The sequence below is a fragment of the Mastomys coucha genome, unplaced genomic scaffold (genome assembly GCF_008632895.1).
Source record: "Mastomys coucha isolate ucsf_1 unplaced genomic scaffold, UCSF_Mcou_1 pScaffold16, whole genome shotgun sequence".
In the NCBI taxonomy this organism is placed as follows: domain Eukaryota; kingdom Metazoa; phylum Chordata; class Mammalia; order Rodentia; family Muridae; genus Mastomys; species Mastomys coucha.
This window is the reverse complement of record NW_022196898.1, coordinates 35,277,410-35,296,391: the sequence shown is the minus strand read 5'-3', so window position 1 is coordinate 35,296,391 and position 18,982 is coordinate 35,277,410. Positions and strand designations below refer to the sequence as shown.

The window sequence follows — 18,982 nt, the reverse complement described above, 5'->3', positions numbered from 1 at the left end:
GAGATAAAAGATATAAGACATAAATTAATTGCCTGAGAGGAAAAACAAAGGCACTGAGGAGACTGAAGAAGGGAGAAGATTCTGTGTGCGGGAAACACAATCAGGACTAACATCTTCAGCATGTGGCCTACTTTGTTCCACAAGCGGTTCTGTATATTTTTACAAATAATAACTAACAAGATCTCAGTGCACTCATAGCTCTCCATGAGAAACAAAAACTTTGGAATTTAAAAGAAACTGATTCACTCAATGTTATTTGTTAGCCAGTAACAGGAGGAAAAATGTTTATGAATATTCAAAATTAGTCATCCTGGAATTTTCCTCACTCAATCATTTCTTCCAAAATTACCTAGTCACTTAGTTTCATCATTTTGTTAGCATCATGTTGTAACATCTAAACATCTATCTCATAAGATAGTGGCATGACCAAAAAGTAGGCACTATCAAGATACAATAGATGGCATGCTTACAGAATACTAGAACAGTGCCTGTGAAGGTACTACAGCACACTAAATAATCTTATCTCAAAATTCACCATGCAGTGCAAAGGCTCTAAAGAGAAGCAATACGCAAATCTAGATACAAAAAGCTGGAAAGGCCAAATTTAATTAAGTACTCTGACTGAAATCCATATTATATCATAAGTATACTGTGTATAAAAAATGTTATACTTGAATATACTTGAGCCTTTAGAAGGCCATCAAAGGGATATTGAACAAAGGAAATTTAAAATTACAGTTCTAAGCTAACCTTTTTTAACACTACAACTAGAAGACTGATTTAAAGTTGAATTAGGAAGGTGAGTACCAAGCAAAAAAACCCAAGCAATGAGAACTGTGAAACAGACACTGACCTGTACTCACAGTTACCTTAAAATCAAAGAGAAATGTCATACTCTGGACATTCCCATTTGTGTTCCTCCCTTTTCCTCTCTTCTTAATCCAAAATTTAAAAGAGGAGTTGTAAAACAGCAGGGAGTCAAATTAAAACACACTCAGTTTTCAAATGCCTCCATACTCACAAGCTGACTTCCTGTCAGGAAGAGCTCCATTTCACTGAATACCCCAATCAGCAGGGAGCTTGCAGAATTAAGTGCCAGTTGATATTACTTTGTTTTGCATTTACCACCCTTGAGAATAATGTTCAAAGATGTCGTTACATAGTCAGCATGGTCTCATCCTTCTGACTAGACCGCCAAGCCACAGGGTGTACTGCCCATTCCACAAAATGTACCTTTTAAAGTTGTGTTTTCAAAACCTTAGTGTGCTGGTAAAGCAACGGGACGCCTGTATTTCAAACTGAACCCAGTTTGTAAAATAAAATTATGTTTTTCTTTGGCTGTAAAAAAGCACTTTAATTAATATCAAAGAAACGTCTACATCAAAACGTAAACAAAGAGCAAGGTATAGTATATGTTCACTAACACATCGTTTGATTTCAGCATTTTAATATACATTTTGTTCTTGAAAAAAATAATACACTCGATTAACTTTGGTTTCTGTATGTTCTTGCTGTTGTATGAAGACATAGGTTTCCACCTTCAAATATAAAGTTATTTTTATAGAGTTTTGGAACAATTCAAAGCATTGGGTGGTTAAGCATGAAATAGTTAATAAGCTGATGTCTTTTTTTAATTGTCAGTTATTCTAAGATGTTTATGATCAATCCAACTATCATCTGTAGCTCTCAGAAATGTTTTATCTATGCTGGGAAGGTCTTTAGCATCGTCTTATAAGGTCAACTATTTACACAGCACAAAAATTAAATTAGCTCTGAGCACTTCAATGAGAATACCTATTCTTTCATTTACTGCAAATTACACAGAGAAAGTGCTCACAGTTGCTCTGTGACAGAACTGACTGATTACATTGGAAGGTTTTTTTCTCCCATATTAATGGTAGGGTCTATGCTATTGATTCTTATTCCATTAGTGATCAAAAGATCATAGGTACTGACAATAATAAAAGCTCAGAAACAGTCAATTTATATCCACTAATTTTCTAAAAGTGTATTCCAAAGAAGAGGTATAAAAACATCAAAATAGAAAGAGTAATATAATAAAAACGCTGAAATATAAAACTGTATTAATCCTGGGTGGACCATGGTACATATAAACTACTCTTAAAAAAAATCAATTGCCCCCCAAAGTACTATTTACCTTGTAAAAGTGGTTGGTTACAAAGATATAAAATATTTACAACACGTCAAAGAGTATGTTTCAACATTTAGTACATTTTCTAAATCTGTTGCTATGTAAACAGCTTTAAGGGAGGAGAAAGAAAATAGTGATTTCCTTCTACTTAAATATAAATTGGATTTTTCTTTCAAAATTTCAGTCACATACCAATATATTAATTTATTTGTATTTATGTGTTATTTTTCAATAACCTGAAGTTCAATATTTCTCACACTGTGCATCATGTCAGATGCAAGAAAAGAATGCTAGGTTTAGGCCAATGAAGTGGCTTAAAGGTAATCAAAGTAGTTCAAAGATGAGGGAGGGAGGGAGGAGTGGAGGGAGGGAAGAAGGGAGGGAGGGAGGGATGGAAGGAGACAGAGAGAGAGAAAGAGAGAGGATCTACACAAGATTTCCTCAAAAGAGGTCATTAGGAGATAGCATAGAAGCATGGGCCTATAATCCCAACACATGAGAAACAAAGGCAAAAGCACTGCTAGTTCTAGACCAGTCTGCGCTATATAGTGAGGCTACAGATCAAAAAGCAAAACAAACAAACAAACAAACAAACAAAAAACCAAAGTCATCACCTCCATTTAATTAAGACCTTAAGCTCATCAATTAATATGTACTCAAAATATATTATGTCCTTCCTTCAAAATATACAGCAAAAATTCAGAATTGGAATTAGTCTTTCAGATTACCATAGAATTAGAATAAGATTATTCCTGAGTAAAATGGATTCTGCTTGTTAAAGAAAAACTTTCTAATGGCTCTAAAACGTAAGAATTGGTATGAATAAGGACTACTTATCTAAATAGGCATATTAATCTGTTGATCTAGGAAATGTTTATCCAGCTGATGTCACTAATATGTACTGCCACCAACTTTAGTGAAATGGACAAGAACTGGTTTCCTGCCATCAACTTTAGTGTAATGAAAGAAAAAAAGAATTGTAATATAAGAACTAAAACAGCCCTTAGGTCTCTCAATTTAACTTTAACCTTTGCACTGAATAACTGAACCCAATGTTGGGACAGCCATACTAAAAACTGATAATGAGAAAAAGTTAACAGGATGTAAAGTTACTTTTACTTTCCAATAAAAGCAAACACATACATTTTTAAAGTATTTTTATTATGTAATAAACACAAAGATTTTGAGTGTGAAGAGAATTGGCTTTTGTAAAACCAAATCAATTAGTTATGTCACTATTCTATAGATACAGTACTCTAGTAATCACAGAACTTGAGGCTGAAGCAGGAAGATAAGATTCAGGCTGGAGTGCGATACATAGGTAGGCCCTGTCCCATCCATCTCTCCCAAGAAATAAACACAACAAAAAAAGCTATAATATTCCTCATTTATCCAACAAACATTTAATGAAAAATTTCTATACTCATATAAGCATTAGAGATTATCATCTTTAGGCCTTCTACAAATAAATATACACCAAAGTTTAAATTCTGTAATTGGATCATTCATGTGTGTATGTATACATGTGTGTGTGTGTATGTGTGTGTATGTGTGTTTGTGTATATATATATAAATTTCTTATTGATATAAACTGTGTTCTGACCTGTTTCTAGACATCATACTAACACCTCAGCAGGACCAAAGGATGTGAATTACAATACTAGTTCATTTATGAGAAAAGGGGTTGACTTGAGGCTAGACACATAGCTCAATATGTAAAGTGTTTTCCTAGTATGCATGAAAGCCCTGGGTTTCCTCCTTATAAATCCTGAATAAACCAGGCATGATAATGTACATCAGTAATCCAAGCACTCAAGAGATTGAGGCAGAAGGATTGACAAATTTGAGCCCAACACATGTTAAGATGGAAAGTCCCAGGACAGCCTGAGCTACTTACAATGACCCATCTCAAAACAACAAAAACAAAAACAAAAAGAGTAATTTTATGAAAGACACTAATAAGGAAATAAAAATTATGTGCCAAGACAGAAAAAGAATGATACATTTGGGTAACTTTAAGACTTCAAGATGACATTAAAGGACATTCAAGCCCCACCTCTCAAACACCAGGTATCTAATGATGAACATGCTTTTTGTTAATTACTTGTTTGTGTGGATCACCTATCCATCATAAGATACCAACCATGATGATGCATGTATGAATGAAAGGGGGAAAGATAGAGCACTGGACAATGGCATTACGTTTCAAAGACTCTGGGGAAATAAACTCAAGATACAGAATCAGAATTATCAGGGGAGGGAAAGGAAAATTAGAGAAAGAAAAATAAAAATTCTACTAATATTCAGACAAAAAATGAACATAAAACCAACATTAAAAACAAAAGGATGCTGCCTGCTATGTGTCTACGCAACTATCAGCAACTGTTAATTGCCAATTCAAAGACACCAACCCTATCATTACATTCATGTGAAGAAAGTATTTCCAAAAATATTAATAACTTTTATTTTTTTAAAAAATTAGGCTAAACATTTAAATAAACTTATGCTGCTAATTGATAACTCAGACAGGATGCCAAGCCAGACTACATGGTGCTGTTAGTTTTTCTATAGACTGCATGCATTTCTGATAAATGGGAAAAGAATAGATGACCTGGCAGAAGGCTCAGACAATAATATGTGATTTACAGGACATGAATGCCGCTACCACAAGATTTATCTGACAGCCCTCTCCGATAGTGGACTGTTGAGTATCCGATGGAATGATTTCTAGTCTAGAGAGTCTACTACTGAGTAGCCATACACATTATTTATTTATTAGATGTTTTGGGTTGAAACCATTTTTAAATGATGCACTTCACAATGCACAGTCATAAATTTAGCTTTAAACCCAAGAAGGGAGGTAGTGTTATTGGAATGTATGTCAGACTGAATTAGGATGAGCAACACAACACTTTTATAAAGTGTCCTGGAATGCAATGTCAGTTCTTTCAAAAATGATATTAATGTCAAATGAGGAAGATACAAGCACTTTATACAGCACTGAAGTAGTATTACTTGAAACATTTATTTAATATTTTCTTTAAAATCATTTTAACAGGCTTAAATACAAACGCAACAAATAGGAGGTCATTAATAAGTTGTTGGCGTTTTTTGACAAATTGAATTTGGGGTACAGCTGAAAACTTTCTCAACTTTTTTATGTGTCTGGAAACATGTACTTCCTTTAATACTGAATGTACTTATATTTTAAGGAAAGCAATTTGGGCTAAGGACAGGGGTCTTTGGCAAAGCATTTGCCTGATATGTGCTAGACCCAAGATTTATTCTACAACACTGAAAGAAATTAATTTTAAGGAAAAAAGATCAATATTTAGAGCTGACCTAGTACTTGAGTTATTTTATATGAGATACAATACATAAGTTAATTTAATAAACTGTACTCAAAAGCAAAATATTGAGTAGTAAGAGAGCTTCCCGACTTACTAACACAGCCTAGATGTTTTAAATAAGATAAACTATGAAATAATGCTTAATCAACTAGTAATGAGGAAAGAGTAAGAAATGTGTTGGCCAAACTCTTAAAGAGTTTTACAGTAATACGTTTTGTTTATTGACAGCAAATCAAATATGATCAGATCTTTAATTTACACTGTAAATATATTTAGTAATAAAGTATGGTAAAACACCTTGTCTTTAAATTTTTAAAAGAAAATAAGTTGTGAATAGGCTCAAGAAAAATAATCAGAATATAGCTGACTGCCATGAAATTAACACCAACTAATTTGTAAAGTTCTAAATCAAATTTGCAGATGTTAAGTTCATAAGCATATCCCATTATTTATGTGATTAAAAAGGAGTTTTTGACCTGATCTTTTGATCTTTGGCACTCAATCCTTTCCATCTCCTCTTAAAAAATTAATTAAAAATTTAGCAAGATGGTAGTTTTTTACTTCCCACCCTATCTCACACTAAAAAAAATTATCAATCAAACTCAAGACATCCCCACCCAGTATCTGCAAAATGTCCCCTTGAAATTCAATTTCATATCTCCTTGGCCTTCACGTAGAAAAAGACAGTTCACTTCTTAACAAAATAAATCACTTTTGTGATTACCAAGTTGACCTCTTTGAATTAGGAAAATTCAAAGTGAAAAATGTAATTATCACCCTGGAACAATCTGTACACATGTGGAGCTAATTCTAGCTTCATTTTTCACACTGTGTCACATCTCGTAGAGATGCCATGGGACTTTTTGAAGAACTCATAAAAAAAAAAAAAAGTGCTGAGGACTTCAAATACCTAATAATGCATGTTATTCAAACAAAAGCCTTGAGAATTTCTGATTTTTAAAACTTACTCTTCTAAGTGATTTCCATATGCTATTTGATCAGATAAGCATTAAGCAGCACAGTGACATCCATGACAAATGGCTGTTATCATGTGTCATTCTTTATCTGAGCGGCTTCTGACATTCGGATACATATTGTGCTATATTTACAGGCGCTTTCATGTACCAAACCAAATTCAATCCTAAACTAAAAGGTAAAACTTCATTATTAAAATTTACATATGAAGCAGCTATACCACTATAAACAACAGAACCATAATCTTATGACAAAACCATGAGGACTAAAAAGAAAGGTAGTTTCAAACATATAGAAAACTCTATCTGGTGATTTTCATACAAGAAATAAACAATCAATTATTTAAAATCAGGTGGCTTAATGAGAAATTTTACCAAGGGAGATTTTGGAAAAGAAGTATTCTAAAACAAATTGATTAAATATTTAAAAAGAATACACATAAAAATCAAAGACTAATAAGCCCTTTAAGAAATGTAACTGTTCCTTCGAAGTTCATTATGAAATTCCATTAGCTATACGCTCTAGGAGTAATTGTTCTTATTGCACTGTATTGATAACACATAGTATTGATTTTTCACACCTTCTATGATTCTTTAATTTGTATTCATGAAATGTCCATCAGCACAGTCTGAATAAATTTGGCAACATAGGTACTAAAATGAATAAATCAATGCAAAGAAACATTAATTTTGTATTATCCTTATTCGTTAGGCAAGCAAACCATGCAAGTTGTAAATGAAGGTCAAAGGTGTTGAAATGGGTCAAAACCCTTGACCTCTAAAGCAATACCATTCCTATTAAAAAAGGCTATTTTAAAGTTTTAAGTACAGGAATTTACTACCAGCAAGATACCACTTTAAAAAGACTACAGAAGAAGAAAAAAAAACTCAATAAAACATTCATTTGTTTACTTGAAAAACAAAAAACAAAACATCACAGGATACATAAATTTTATTTAAGTTTTAAAAATCATTAAAGCTAACCACAATGTTTCTAAACACTGGAATTAATTTTGCTCGGAGGAATTTGTTTTGTACATCTTATGAAGATAACTGTCACATCTTTGTTGGTATTTTCCCAAGTCTACTGTGTATGTCAAAAATAATTAGCAATGACAAGGATTCAAAATTATTTATTGCTCATTTTATAACCTCTGTATGAATAGGAGGCAAACCCATGATTCCCAAGGGAATTCAGAGAGGCACTCTAAAAGTACATAAATAAAGCTATTTCTATATCCTTAATACACAGAGCAAAGAGAGTCATTTCAAGATCAACTGATCTAAACATTTTAATGTAACTCTAAAAACTACTATTTTTTCTCATTTATCTTCCCTCTCTCTCCCCCTCTCTCTTTTTCTCTCTCCCTTTCTCTCTCAGCTCATGTCTCAAAATCATTTATGCTATATATAAGTAATCATTTTAAGATAGAAATTAAATTATTTTAACATACCACTCAAAACTTTTTTGCCACAAAAACTTAATAAAGCAATAAGCTGTCAAACAAGCACATGAGAACAATCTTCTACATGGACATTTGATTGTGTTTGCACCCACCTGGGAACACAGTAGCATGACCAGCTCCACAACTGAACTGCTGGACTTCATGCAGACCAGACCTATGTTAAAGAGAAGGTTATTCTAAAAACACAAAGTTTTTTAAAATTCCAGAGATTCATTTTTGTGCTATTTTGTCCAAATTGATTTGAAATGTTAGTATTGTGCTAAGAACTACACCTATACACATTTGATTGTGTGATTAAACAAAATAGTCTGTGGTTACTTTAAACTTGGTATCAAAATGACCACTTCTATTAATTACTTTATTTTAACTTGCAGTATACTCAAACATCTACTGACTTCTTCTATAATATTTTATTATACTCATAGAAATGCATATAACACATGCCATATTGATCATTATCATCTACATGTTACTTGGGAGAGAGCTGATCATGATACATGCAGGGAAGGGAAATGGCCCCCTGACCTTTGCTTTCCCCACCACACTCTCTCCCTTCAGCCCTCCAGCTATCAATCAAGTTTCCATTTTGTTTCATGGCAGCAGACATCCCAAACACTCTTATTAGTACCTTGACCTTCGACCTCACACTAAACCTTAACAGAAATGCAAGCCATTGTCTGTTATGTATTCCCCATTTCCTATAAACTAATTATTTGCATTTTCTTTTCTATGTTTTGTTTTAGATTTCCTAAAAAATATCCTTAGGAACTTTTATATCATTAACAGCCATCTAAAGAGTTATTTTCTTTAAATATCCAATACAATCAAAGAACAGCTCAAAGAATTTGCTGTTACAAGTATATTTTAAAAGGAAATTCCAACCATTATGAGGACTGAATAACCCAGAGACATAATTATCAAAGACATACAACTATTAATTCTGTATTAAATACATTCTAGTGATATTCAAAGCCTGTGGTTTTAGTTCCATTTTTACTCCATAAAAGCTTCCATATATCCCACTCATTCCCTCTCTCTTATGTTAATGCTCTTCAGTTTTTCTTCTTTTGAAAGAATAATTCCTCAGTTAAACAATGGCACTGGTTGGCATCAAATACCTTTCTTTTTCTTTAAAAAAATGTGAGAACAATTTCACCATGTTAGAAATGTCAAAAGCAATATAGACAATGGCGTAAAAATATGTACATAGCATTTGTGGGCTGCACTAAGCAACCAGGTCATCACTAACGTGTGGATGACACTGCTAAGAAAACAGAACACCTTGGCCCAAAGGCTGCCAAGCAGGAAGGAAGGGCAGAGCTACCACCTCTCGTTGCTTGCCTGGGCTTCCACTGATCTAAAGGCCTGTCATCTCTTAAAATGTAAATCAGATACAAGCAAAATTTCACCCCAATCTCAGAACCTACTGCTTTTGCTGAGAGTGAGAGAAACAGTCTCCCTCCCCTGAAAGAACGATTCCAATCGGTTCCCCAAAGCCAATGGACAGCCAAGAAAATATGAAGGAAAGTAACTTACGGACTAGGCAGGTTATATGTAGGAATATATATGCTTATACATATATGCATGTAACAGCAATTAATGAAAAAAGGCTATGAATTTCTCCTTGAAGAAGAAAACAATGAGGGTACATGGAAAGGTTTGCAGGGAAAAAAGGAAGGAAGAAATATTATAATCTCAAAAATAAAAGAATAATGACCCTCAAAAATAAATTCTTATAGTGAATCAATTCTGAACCTTTCACAGTTAGGTCATTAATCCTCATTAAATTAGTTAATTAATTCCACAGGAACCAGAATTATTACTTCTAAATTCTAGTCTAGACCTTTTCTTATCTATTTGTATGTGTAATGAACAAAAGAGACAGAAAGGATTTCAGGAATCCAAACTTAGAAAGAGTCTACCACACATATTTCAATACCTATGTAGAAAAATACATCTATATACATTTGCTTATTTTAAATCCTATTTCAGAATAGCATAATATATATAATCTTTATATTAAATGTAAATATATCAAATGCAAAGGTTATAGAGAAAACATATGAACTGAACTATGGTAGTGAAAGGACATGTAATATCACTTGAGGTTAACAGTTAATGTGTCTTTGCAGAGTAGTAAATGTGCTAAAGGAGCAGAGTGGGGAGACATAATAGACCTGGCATTGGACTTCTTGCACTATCTGTTGAAAGGACATTCATGCTACAAACACACATATATTAACTCTGTGAATAAAGATGAAGCTTCATAAGTAGACATACGACTTTAAACATTTTTGATATGGGAAACAAAGATTAGGCTTTGAACAGCCTTTCAATTCAGACTTCCCTGCAACTTTAAATTGATTATATTTGAATTGTGTTATTTAATAAATAAGTGTCCTTTATAATTACATCAAGTAGTCTATTATTAAATAAATTATTGATGCATAACTGAAGTATTTCTAAAATCAGAAATTTCTTTTTAAATGAATTCATTGCTACTTTTGAACTCTGGAAATGAGATCATGCATCACCAAACATAAGTCAGTATTTTAAACACTGAAGAAGAAGTGAGGATTTTTTTTTTTAACCAGGATCCTTGAGCTTTAGTAAATTATCAGTACTTACATTACACCATTAATTGGGTCCAAAAAAAGAAAAAAGCAAGCCAAAAGAACTACTGTCCTTCCTCCATTCTGTAAGCAGCCTAGTTACTAGCCAACTCAGCAAACTTCCTCTGCATGTACCTAGCAAGACAACGTCAAGGCACCCTACGTAAAAGAGATCTTGTCACCTATGTATAAGAGCAGAGTAGTTTACACTACTGTTTTATTCGTAAAATATAGTTGTGCTAGCAGAAAATAATGATGTGTTCCACATTATTTATACATGGCAAGATATGGTTGTTTGTATGGCTCTAAAGTACAAGCACAACCTTGCTACACCAGTCTTCCTAATCCCCGTGGTTAGTTTAATTGCACTAAAAGATAAATCCTGATCTAAAGATGAAACTCAACAGTAAAGCACTTGGATAGGATGTACAAGTTCCCAAGGTCAACCTCTAGCACCAGAAAAACAAATGCTACTGCTCTGGCCTAATACTTTTATACTCCATCTGTGGTGGCTTGAATATGCTTGGCCCAGTGAGCAGCACTATTAGGAGGTGTGGTCTTGTTGGCAGAAGCCTGTCACTTTGGGGTGGGCCTCGTCCTAGCTGCCTGGCAGACAGTAGTCTTCTCTTGTTTGCCTTTGAAACAAGATGTAGAACTCCCAGCTCCTTCTACAGCACCATGCCTGCCTGGATCCTGCCTTGATGATAATGGACTGAACCTCTGAATCTGTAAGCCAGCCCCAATTAAATGTTGTCCTTATAACAGTTGCCTTGGTCATGGTGTCTCTTCACAGCAATAAAACACTAATTAAGGCACCATAGAAACTGCTGGTTAAAAAAAAAGATTAAAATATAACAGATTTATGAAAAAGTCTTCAAAAGACACAGACATCTATGAGGGCCAGCCAGTGGTGAAAATATTTAAAAAGATGCAGACTTTTCTTACTCGAGCATATAATTTATAATGTAAATACATACAAACAGAATAAAGAACCACTTACTTGTTCCTTCTATAAGCAGTTCTTGTCCATGACTACCTAAAAGTGTTCGAGAAAGGAAAGGTGCAAAGTCCACAAAAATCTCTCGTAGCAGAGGAGCTGCCTTCTCCAGCGCATGCTCTAGCCTTTCTGTAATACTAACAAAACAGGTTGAGAGTTAGCTTTCTGCGTTCTAAAGTGAAACCTACTTCCACAGAAACGCAAAGTTACATGAAAAATAAAAATGGCCAAAACCACATTACTGTGTCTACTAGCTTTCTGCCTAAAATGTCCTTTTTTACCCTGATACATCTTTCCAATCCAAGTTCTCACAGACCCCTGACAAACCACCATTCCAAGCATCTCTTACTGCAAACTGCACCTCACCCACTAAAAGCACTTTTTAATGACTCCATTATAAGCTAAACTAATCAAGACCTCATCTCATTTATCTGCTCATCAAACTTGGCTATCAAAAACTTGAGATAAAATGTCATGTCTTTATTTTAAGTTGTCAGTTGCTGCATGTAAATGTTTGTAAAAACTAGTTCAAACTTTTATTGAAATGATAACACTTTCTAATATAATCTAAGAGACTTTATTAGAAAAACCATAAACTATACATTTATAATTATCTCAACATATTAACAAGCTTGCATGAGTGTACATATATGTTCATACATAATTAATCATATACATTTAATGAGTTTAGAAGAATAAATAGGCATGTTGAATGTCAGGGAACTGATGAGTACCCAGAGTTTATACAGCAAACAAGGCAACAGCCAGTGATGCTCTTGTTCACAATAGTACTTCCATATCTTCCATTAGCAACAGAGCGACTCCCACTGAAACTATCAGACAACCCGCTAAAAGAGTCTGCTCTGTATAACCACCTTCTCGCAGGTTTCTCACTGTGCATCACAGAACCTTCTAGGTCTGTGTGATCCCACAAATACATACACAGAAGTACCCCACTGCCCTGGAGAGACAGGGATTTGGCAATTATGGTAAGAAAAAACAAAAATTCTATGACCACTTGGCATATAGTGGATGAAAATATGGCTATAAATTTCAGAATTAAATTTTGAAACATATATTCTAAATTAAAAGTCTATGTAAAAGTAAACTCTATGTAGAATGCAGTATTAATATGATCATGATTACCGGATATCATCACCTTAACACTTTTAAAGAAAAAGAACAATGTATTCCTAATAATTCATAATTATCTGCAATATACACCATAAGCTCATAAGAATATGTCATATATGTAGCATTTTTATTACAAGTGGACATTTCTAATAAACATTTTAAAACATAATATCTTGAAATAAAATTAATTTTGAAAGAATCAGGGGAGGTGTAAGGGGAGGGTGGGTCATTTAAAAAAAGCACAAATTTCAATACACAAGCAAGCAGTTTAAATACCTCATGTGTGCAACTGGGTCTTGTGGGACAGAGCCAACTGCTGGAACTGAGGGCAACTTCGCATTAGGTGATCTACTTCCTATAAGAGAAAAAAAAGTATTTGACAGTGATTTTCTGGATCTAGATATAAGGTTTCAAACAAATATGATCTCTTTATCAACAAACATGATTAAATATATTTTTCGAACATGTATCATTCTTAGATAAAGTCTACCAATTAAAATTTTTCTCTAATAATTTATATGTAAATCCCTTTATAAAGACAGCCGTGTTAGGCAATCCTCCTACCCAAGTGGTAGAGAAGAAGCAGACAAGTATTGATAGATTCTGATCCACTAAGTTGCCTTCGAAATTTCTTTTATTTAGCACCAATAGAAACTAACAAGCAAAAGCTTTCTTTTCAATGAAGTAAAACCTGGAAAGATAAAATTCCTAATTTAGTTTTAAACAGCTGTATCACTATCACCAAGAGGATAACCTTTCGGCCATCACGGAAGAGCATGTGTTACACCATGACGATCAACAATCCATAGACACCTGAGGAACAGTCCTTAAGGTATTTCAGTGCCATCTGCACTTTCTCAAGAACCTTCATTATAATTACAATGACAAGTATTTCTCACATTTACTTCAACTGGTGCTCCCCACCCCAAGATCACAGACAAGATAACAGCAAGGCAACAGATTTTTAGGAGTTTCACACTTGGTAACAAAGCCTAGTGCACAGGAGGGCAAGCCCACTAGACTTCTAGAAGGTGAGGATCTGGTCTGCGCCCCAGCCTCCAGGACGCTCTGGCAGTGAAGCCATACCTAAAACCATGGCGTGTGCTGCATGGACATGCAACTACCTCCCTTGCCTCCTTTTTCCCACTGCATTTAAAAAAACAAAAAAACAAAAACAAATAGGGTCTCACTTAGCTCAAGTTGTCCTCAAGCTACAATGTAGCCAAGAATAACAATGAATTTACTCTATGTATCCCATCCTACAAATTCTGGGATTACAAATCTACACCATTATATCTGGCTTCCAACTGATTCTGTAAATGTGCTTCTTCTAGATGTTATTATATAGCACTTTTTAAAGAGCAGAAAACACTCATCTTTCCCAATCCCCTTATCTCTAGCAGCTGGAGATTCTAAACGTATAATTGAAGAGCTTTGTTAACTTGAACTACAGATGTAATTCCCTTAATCATCCCAACTCCTGTACTTGAACAAACCTATTTTCCTACCATCCCTACAGAGGGTTTCTCTGTGTAGATCTGGCTGTCCTGGAACTTGCTCTGTAGACCAGACAGGCCTAGAATTCAAAGATTCACTTGCCTCTACCTCCCAAATGCTGGGATTAAAGGCACGAGCCATCGAAATTCCCAGTTCCTGTTTTTAAAGTGTGACACTAAGGACTGAACCCAAGATTGTCCTGAGCTATACTCCAGCTCTGATTCTAACTTTGATGAGCTGAAATGTATTTTTTAAATGTCAGACAGGAGCCGGGCAGTGGTGATGCATGCCTTTAATCCCACCACTTGGAAGGCAGAGGCAGGTGGATTTCTGAGTTCAAGGCCAGCCTGGTCTACAGAGTAAGTTCTAGGACAGCCAGGGCTACAGACAGAAACCCTGTCTCGAAAAACCAAAAAAAAAAAAAAAAAAAAAAAAAAAAAAAAAAAAAAAAAAAAAAAAAGTGCCTCTGGCATATTATTGAGAAAAAAGCCAATATTGAGAAAAAGCCAATATTCTTTCCTAACAGTAAATATAGCAAAACAGACTTTACAAAATATTCTTTTAACTCACAGGACTAGGGGCTGGAGGGATGGCTCAACAGTTAAGAGCACAGTTAAAGGACTCAAGTTTGGGTCGCAGCACCACATCAAGCACAGTTCACAGCTATCTACACCTACACCTCAACTGTAACTCTGGTTTCAGGGCTTTGACATTCTTTTCTGGCCTCCTCAAGCATTCAAACACATCACACTTGGCATACACACACAAATACACACACACACATAAAAATAAAAATAAAAATAAATCTTTAAGTCATAGGAAACTTGCACAACAATGATAAAAAATAAACTAGCAATATTAAAAATAAACAAATAGATAGAAAAATCATGGGCTGGTGAGATGGCTCAGAGGGGAAGAGCACCGACTGTTCTTCAGAAGGTCATGAGTTCAAATCCCAGCAACCACATGGTGGCTTACAACCACTCGTAATGAGATCTGACGCCCTCTTCTGGTGTGTCTGAAGACAGCTACAGTGTACTTACATATAATAAATATATAAATCTTTAAAAAAAGAAAAAGAAAAATCAGAAGAAGAACTAAATATACCACAGAAGAAGAACTAAATATAGCAACAATGTCATATGAGATTACCCTTCATACCATCAGGAAAAAATATGTAATTATGCATTTTAACTAAAAACAAATTTATGATAAATTTGATTTAGATTAGCATTAACATCCCCAACAGATAATCACACATGTAAAAGGCTTCTTCCAACATGTGGAAGGCGTGGACCTATGTTTTCCTTATCTATGCACTGATAACCTAGCTCTCTCAAACAAGTAGTTTTCCAGATATCTGTAAATAGACCTTCCATCTAGAATCTATCCAGGGAGTAAAACAGTATTTATACAAGTTCCCTAAGGATCTAAGTAACTGATGCCTCTTGCAGTAAAGAATCATTAAATCAAGAAACAATTTGTAATCACTAAACACTGCTTCGCTACATGTGAGTATGAGTGAATAGGCTTGTGTTTGACTGTCTGTCTTGCAAGGGATAGTCTATAATGCCTAATGAAAAATTATTCAAAAAGAAATGAAGCTTTTTTTATTAAGACAAACTTTTTAGTCTTAATTTAGTCTGTTATATAGAGCAAAGAGTGATGCTAAATTTTGCAAATTAGCAAGCACTCAGTATACAAACTGCTAAAGAATGCTGCACTTGGTTCCACTGCTGAGATAGTTTCAATTTTGTCTTCATTATTTATACTTTGCAATATGGTAGAAAAATATGATATCATATTTTTTAAAAGTATTGCACATTAACAACAAAAACATATTATGTAGAGGAATTTTAATCCAGCAACATGGCTTCTCCAGCAAGAGATCATATCCAAAGACCTTCTAGGTCTTTGTGATCCAGATGGAATACAGGCACAGCTTTAATCCAAAACGACTAAGGCAAGCAGATCTCTGGGTTCAAGGACAGTTTCAGGTAAAGAAAAGCTTAGGTCCAGGCACTCAGGAGACAGAGGCATGTAGATATCAGTTCAATTTACTGATTCTTTTTGCTTTGATAAAATAAAACCCTAAACCACATGCTACAATATTATTACAACTTTGGGTTTCCAGGTGGGATTTTTAACTTAATACCCACTGTTGTCTATATATAAAAACAGTATGTGCATGTCTCATGAATTCTTTTTTTTTTTGTCTCATAAATTCTTAAAGAAAATACCAGGGGTTGTATGTAGATTGAGCTTAGAGGTAAGAGAGCTTGCCTAGAAGGTTTGGTCCTCAGCTTAAAAAAAAAAAAAAAAAAAAAAAAAAAAAACGCTAAAAGTAAATTCTAAGAAGAGGAATCAAACGTGTAGTGGCAGCAGAGTAGCAGGGCATGGTGGCGTGCACCAGTAACTCAGGCAAAAGGGTGTGAAGATCAACAGTACAACTGTAGAAAATTATCAAGCAACATTGCAATGTGCTGTCTTACTTTTACCATACACAGAAGTCACATACTTAACACAGTTACTACTAAATAGTATATAAAGTATTGAATTTCTTTAGCATACTATGGACATTTCCTCTTGTATCTAAATGCTATGAATTTTAACTTTAAAGCAAAATGTTGTTAAGACAAGTAAAATAAAAGTAAAAGGCAGGGTGGGTATGTAGGCAAGTTGGGTATGTAGGCAAGTTGCGTAGAGTGCTTGTCTAGCACAGATGAATCACTGGTCTCTCCACCACCACACAAACCAAGGTTGTGGCAACCTGCTGCATTTAGGATGCAGAGACAAAAGGATCACAAGTTTTGATTCATCATTAGCTACAAAGTGAATTCAAGGCTAGACAGGAACTATGAGACTTAGCCTCAAAAGAAAAACAGGAAGAGGAGAGAAGTAATTATATTTATTTTGTTGACACATAAGACAAAAGAAGGTATGGGAGGAGGGGTTGGCTGACTGTGGCTAGTCAAGTAACATCAAAACTCTGTGAGTCTGACTAGTTTGCCAAATACCACTTGAATTGAATTTCCAGCCCTGATTTTACTTTTCAATTTTACTCAGGTTTAGCGGGATATTAGTAAACAACCAGTAATACTTTTGTAAACAAAAAGATAGCAATAAACAATCAATAGTGGGCTGGCGAGATGGCTCAGTGGGTAAGAGCACTGACTGCTCTTCCGAAGGTCCTGAGTTTGGATCCCAGCAACCACATGGTGGCTCACAACCACCCGTAATGAGATCGGACATCTGGTGCTTCTGAAGACAGCTGCAGTAAATTACACTGGAGCAAGCGGGACTGGAGCCAGTGGGGCCCAAGTGAGCTGGCCGGAGCGAGTGGGGCCAGCAGAGGTCCTGAGATCAACAGCAGCCACACACATGGCCATCTGTACAGCTACAGTGTATGCATACAGATAAAATAAATAAAAATAAAATCTTTAAAAAAAAAATCAATAGTAAAACACAAAAGCACAAAGATTTCTAAAGCACCTTACAGACAAACTTCTTGGTTTAATCACAAATCCTAAGATTTGCTAAAATATGATCTAAAAACTCTGTTGACTTCATTGACACCTAGCTCACCTGGTGACTCTCCTCCTGCATCTGAGACTTGGGTGGAATCCACTGAAGAAACCACACTGACAGCATTACTAGGTGCACTTGTCGTAAGGCTGGAAGGTAAGACTGATGATTTCTTTGTTGCAACAATGACACTCCTGTAATAAAGGTTTTAAAATATAAATTACTTACATTAATTATAGGCATGTAAAAATAAAAAGAAGCTAACTTTCATTTTCTTTCCTACCTTATTTTGATGTATTCGTTAAAATATTCTTTCTACCTAAAATCTCTTCAATGTTATCCATATTTACATACCTTTTTTTCTCTTTTAGAGAGGGAGGAAAGGGGAGGGAAGGAATGAGAGAGAGGGACTAAGAGGCAGACAGAGCCTACAAGCATAAACAAGACCACAACCTCGGATGTTATTCCCCAGGCATCAACCACTTTGTTTTTGAGACAGGGTCTACCACTGGGCAGAATTGCTCAGTAGGCTGCCCAACTGGTGAATCCCAAGGTCCACAGGATTCTGTCTCCCTGGGGCTGAACTTACAAGAGTACATCACATCCAAGGTTTTAATTGTTTGTATTTAATGCATGTGAGTACTCTGTCTGTACTATGTGTGGCTGGTGCCCATGGAGGCCCGAAGTGGATATTGGATCCCCTAGAACTGGAATTACAAACAGTTGTGAGCTGCCATGTGGGTGGTGGGAATCAAACCCAGACCCTCTGGAAGAGCATCCAGTGATCTTAACCTCTGAGCCATCCTTCTCACCTCCTCTCCACCCTCCCTTCTACACTGACAGCTTTTTAAAACACTGGTTGATAACCCAGGTCCTCTTTTTCACACAGCAAACACTTTACTGACAACCTATCTCCCAGCCTCATTCTTTCTAAAACTAAGACAATGTCCTATGAAAATAATTCATTTTAACATTTTAACCAACATTTATGCTGGAGATTTTTAATTTAAGACCATCTTGAATTTTCTAATAAACATAATCAAAGAGAATTTTGGGGGTGAAAATAGAGATTTTGGAATTGAAGAGGACAAGAAATTAACTTTTTTAAAAAACTTCACAACTGATGCAGGAAACTCAATATGTTTCAATAAGAAATTTAAAGCACTGTTAACTTAAAATCATAAAACCTTAACTATCTTAAAAGAGAAAACAATACCTATGGAAGTAATGGATACATGTCTATAGCTCATAAAGCACAATGGCTTTTGATTATAT

General features: G+C 34.9%; 1 protein-coding gene across 6 annotated transcripts in view; it reads right to left on the bottom strand.

Moving 5' to 3' along the window:
* Positions 1-18,982, bottom strand: part of Lrba (LPS responsive beige-like anchor protein) — a 547,775-nt gene that overhangs the window by 391,344 nt on the left and 137,449 nt on the right. For all 6 annotated transcript variants that reach the window (XM_031374244.1, XM_031374245.1, XM_031374247.1 and 3 more), the window contains 4 exons: positions 17,768-17,901; positions 12,962-13,040; positions 11,555-11,688; positions 8,035-8,096 (listed from right to left, as the gene is read on the bottom strand). In XM_031374244.1, the coding sequence (XP_031230104.1) occupies positions 8,035-8,096; positions 11,555-11,688; positions 12,962-13,040; positions 17,768-17,901 (409 nt within the window). The remainder of the gene's footprint in view (positions 1-8,034; positions 8,097-11,554; positions 11,689-12,961; positions 13,041-17,767; positions 17,902-18,982) is intronic.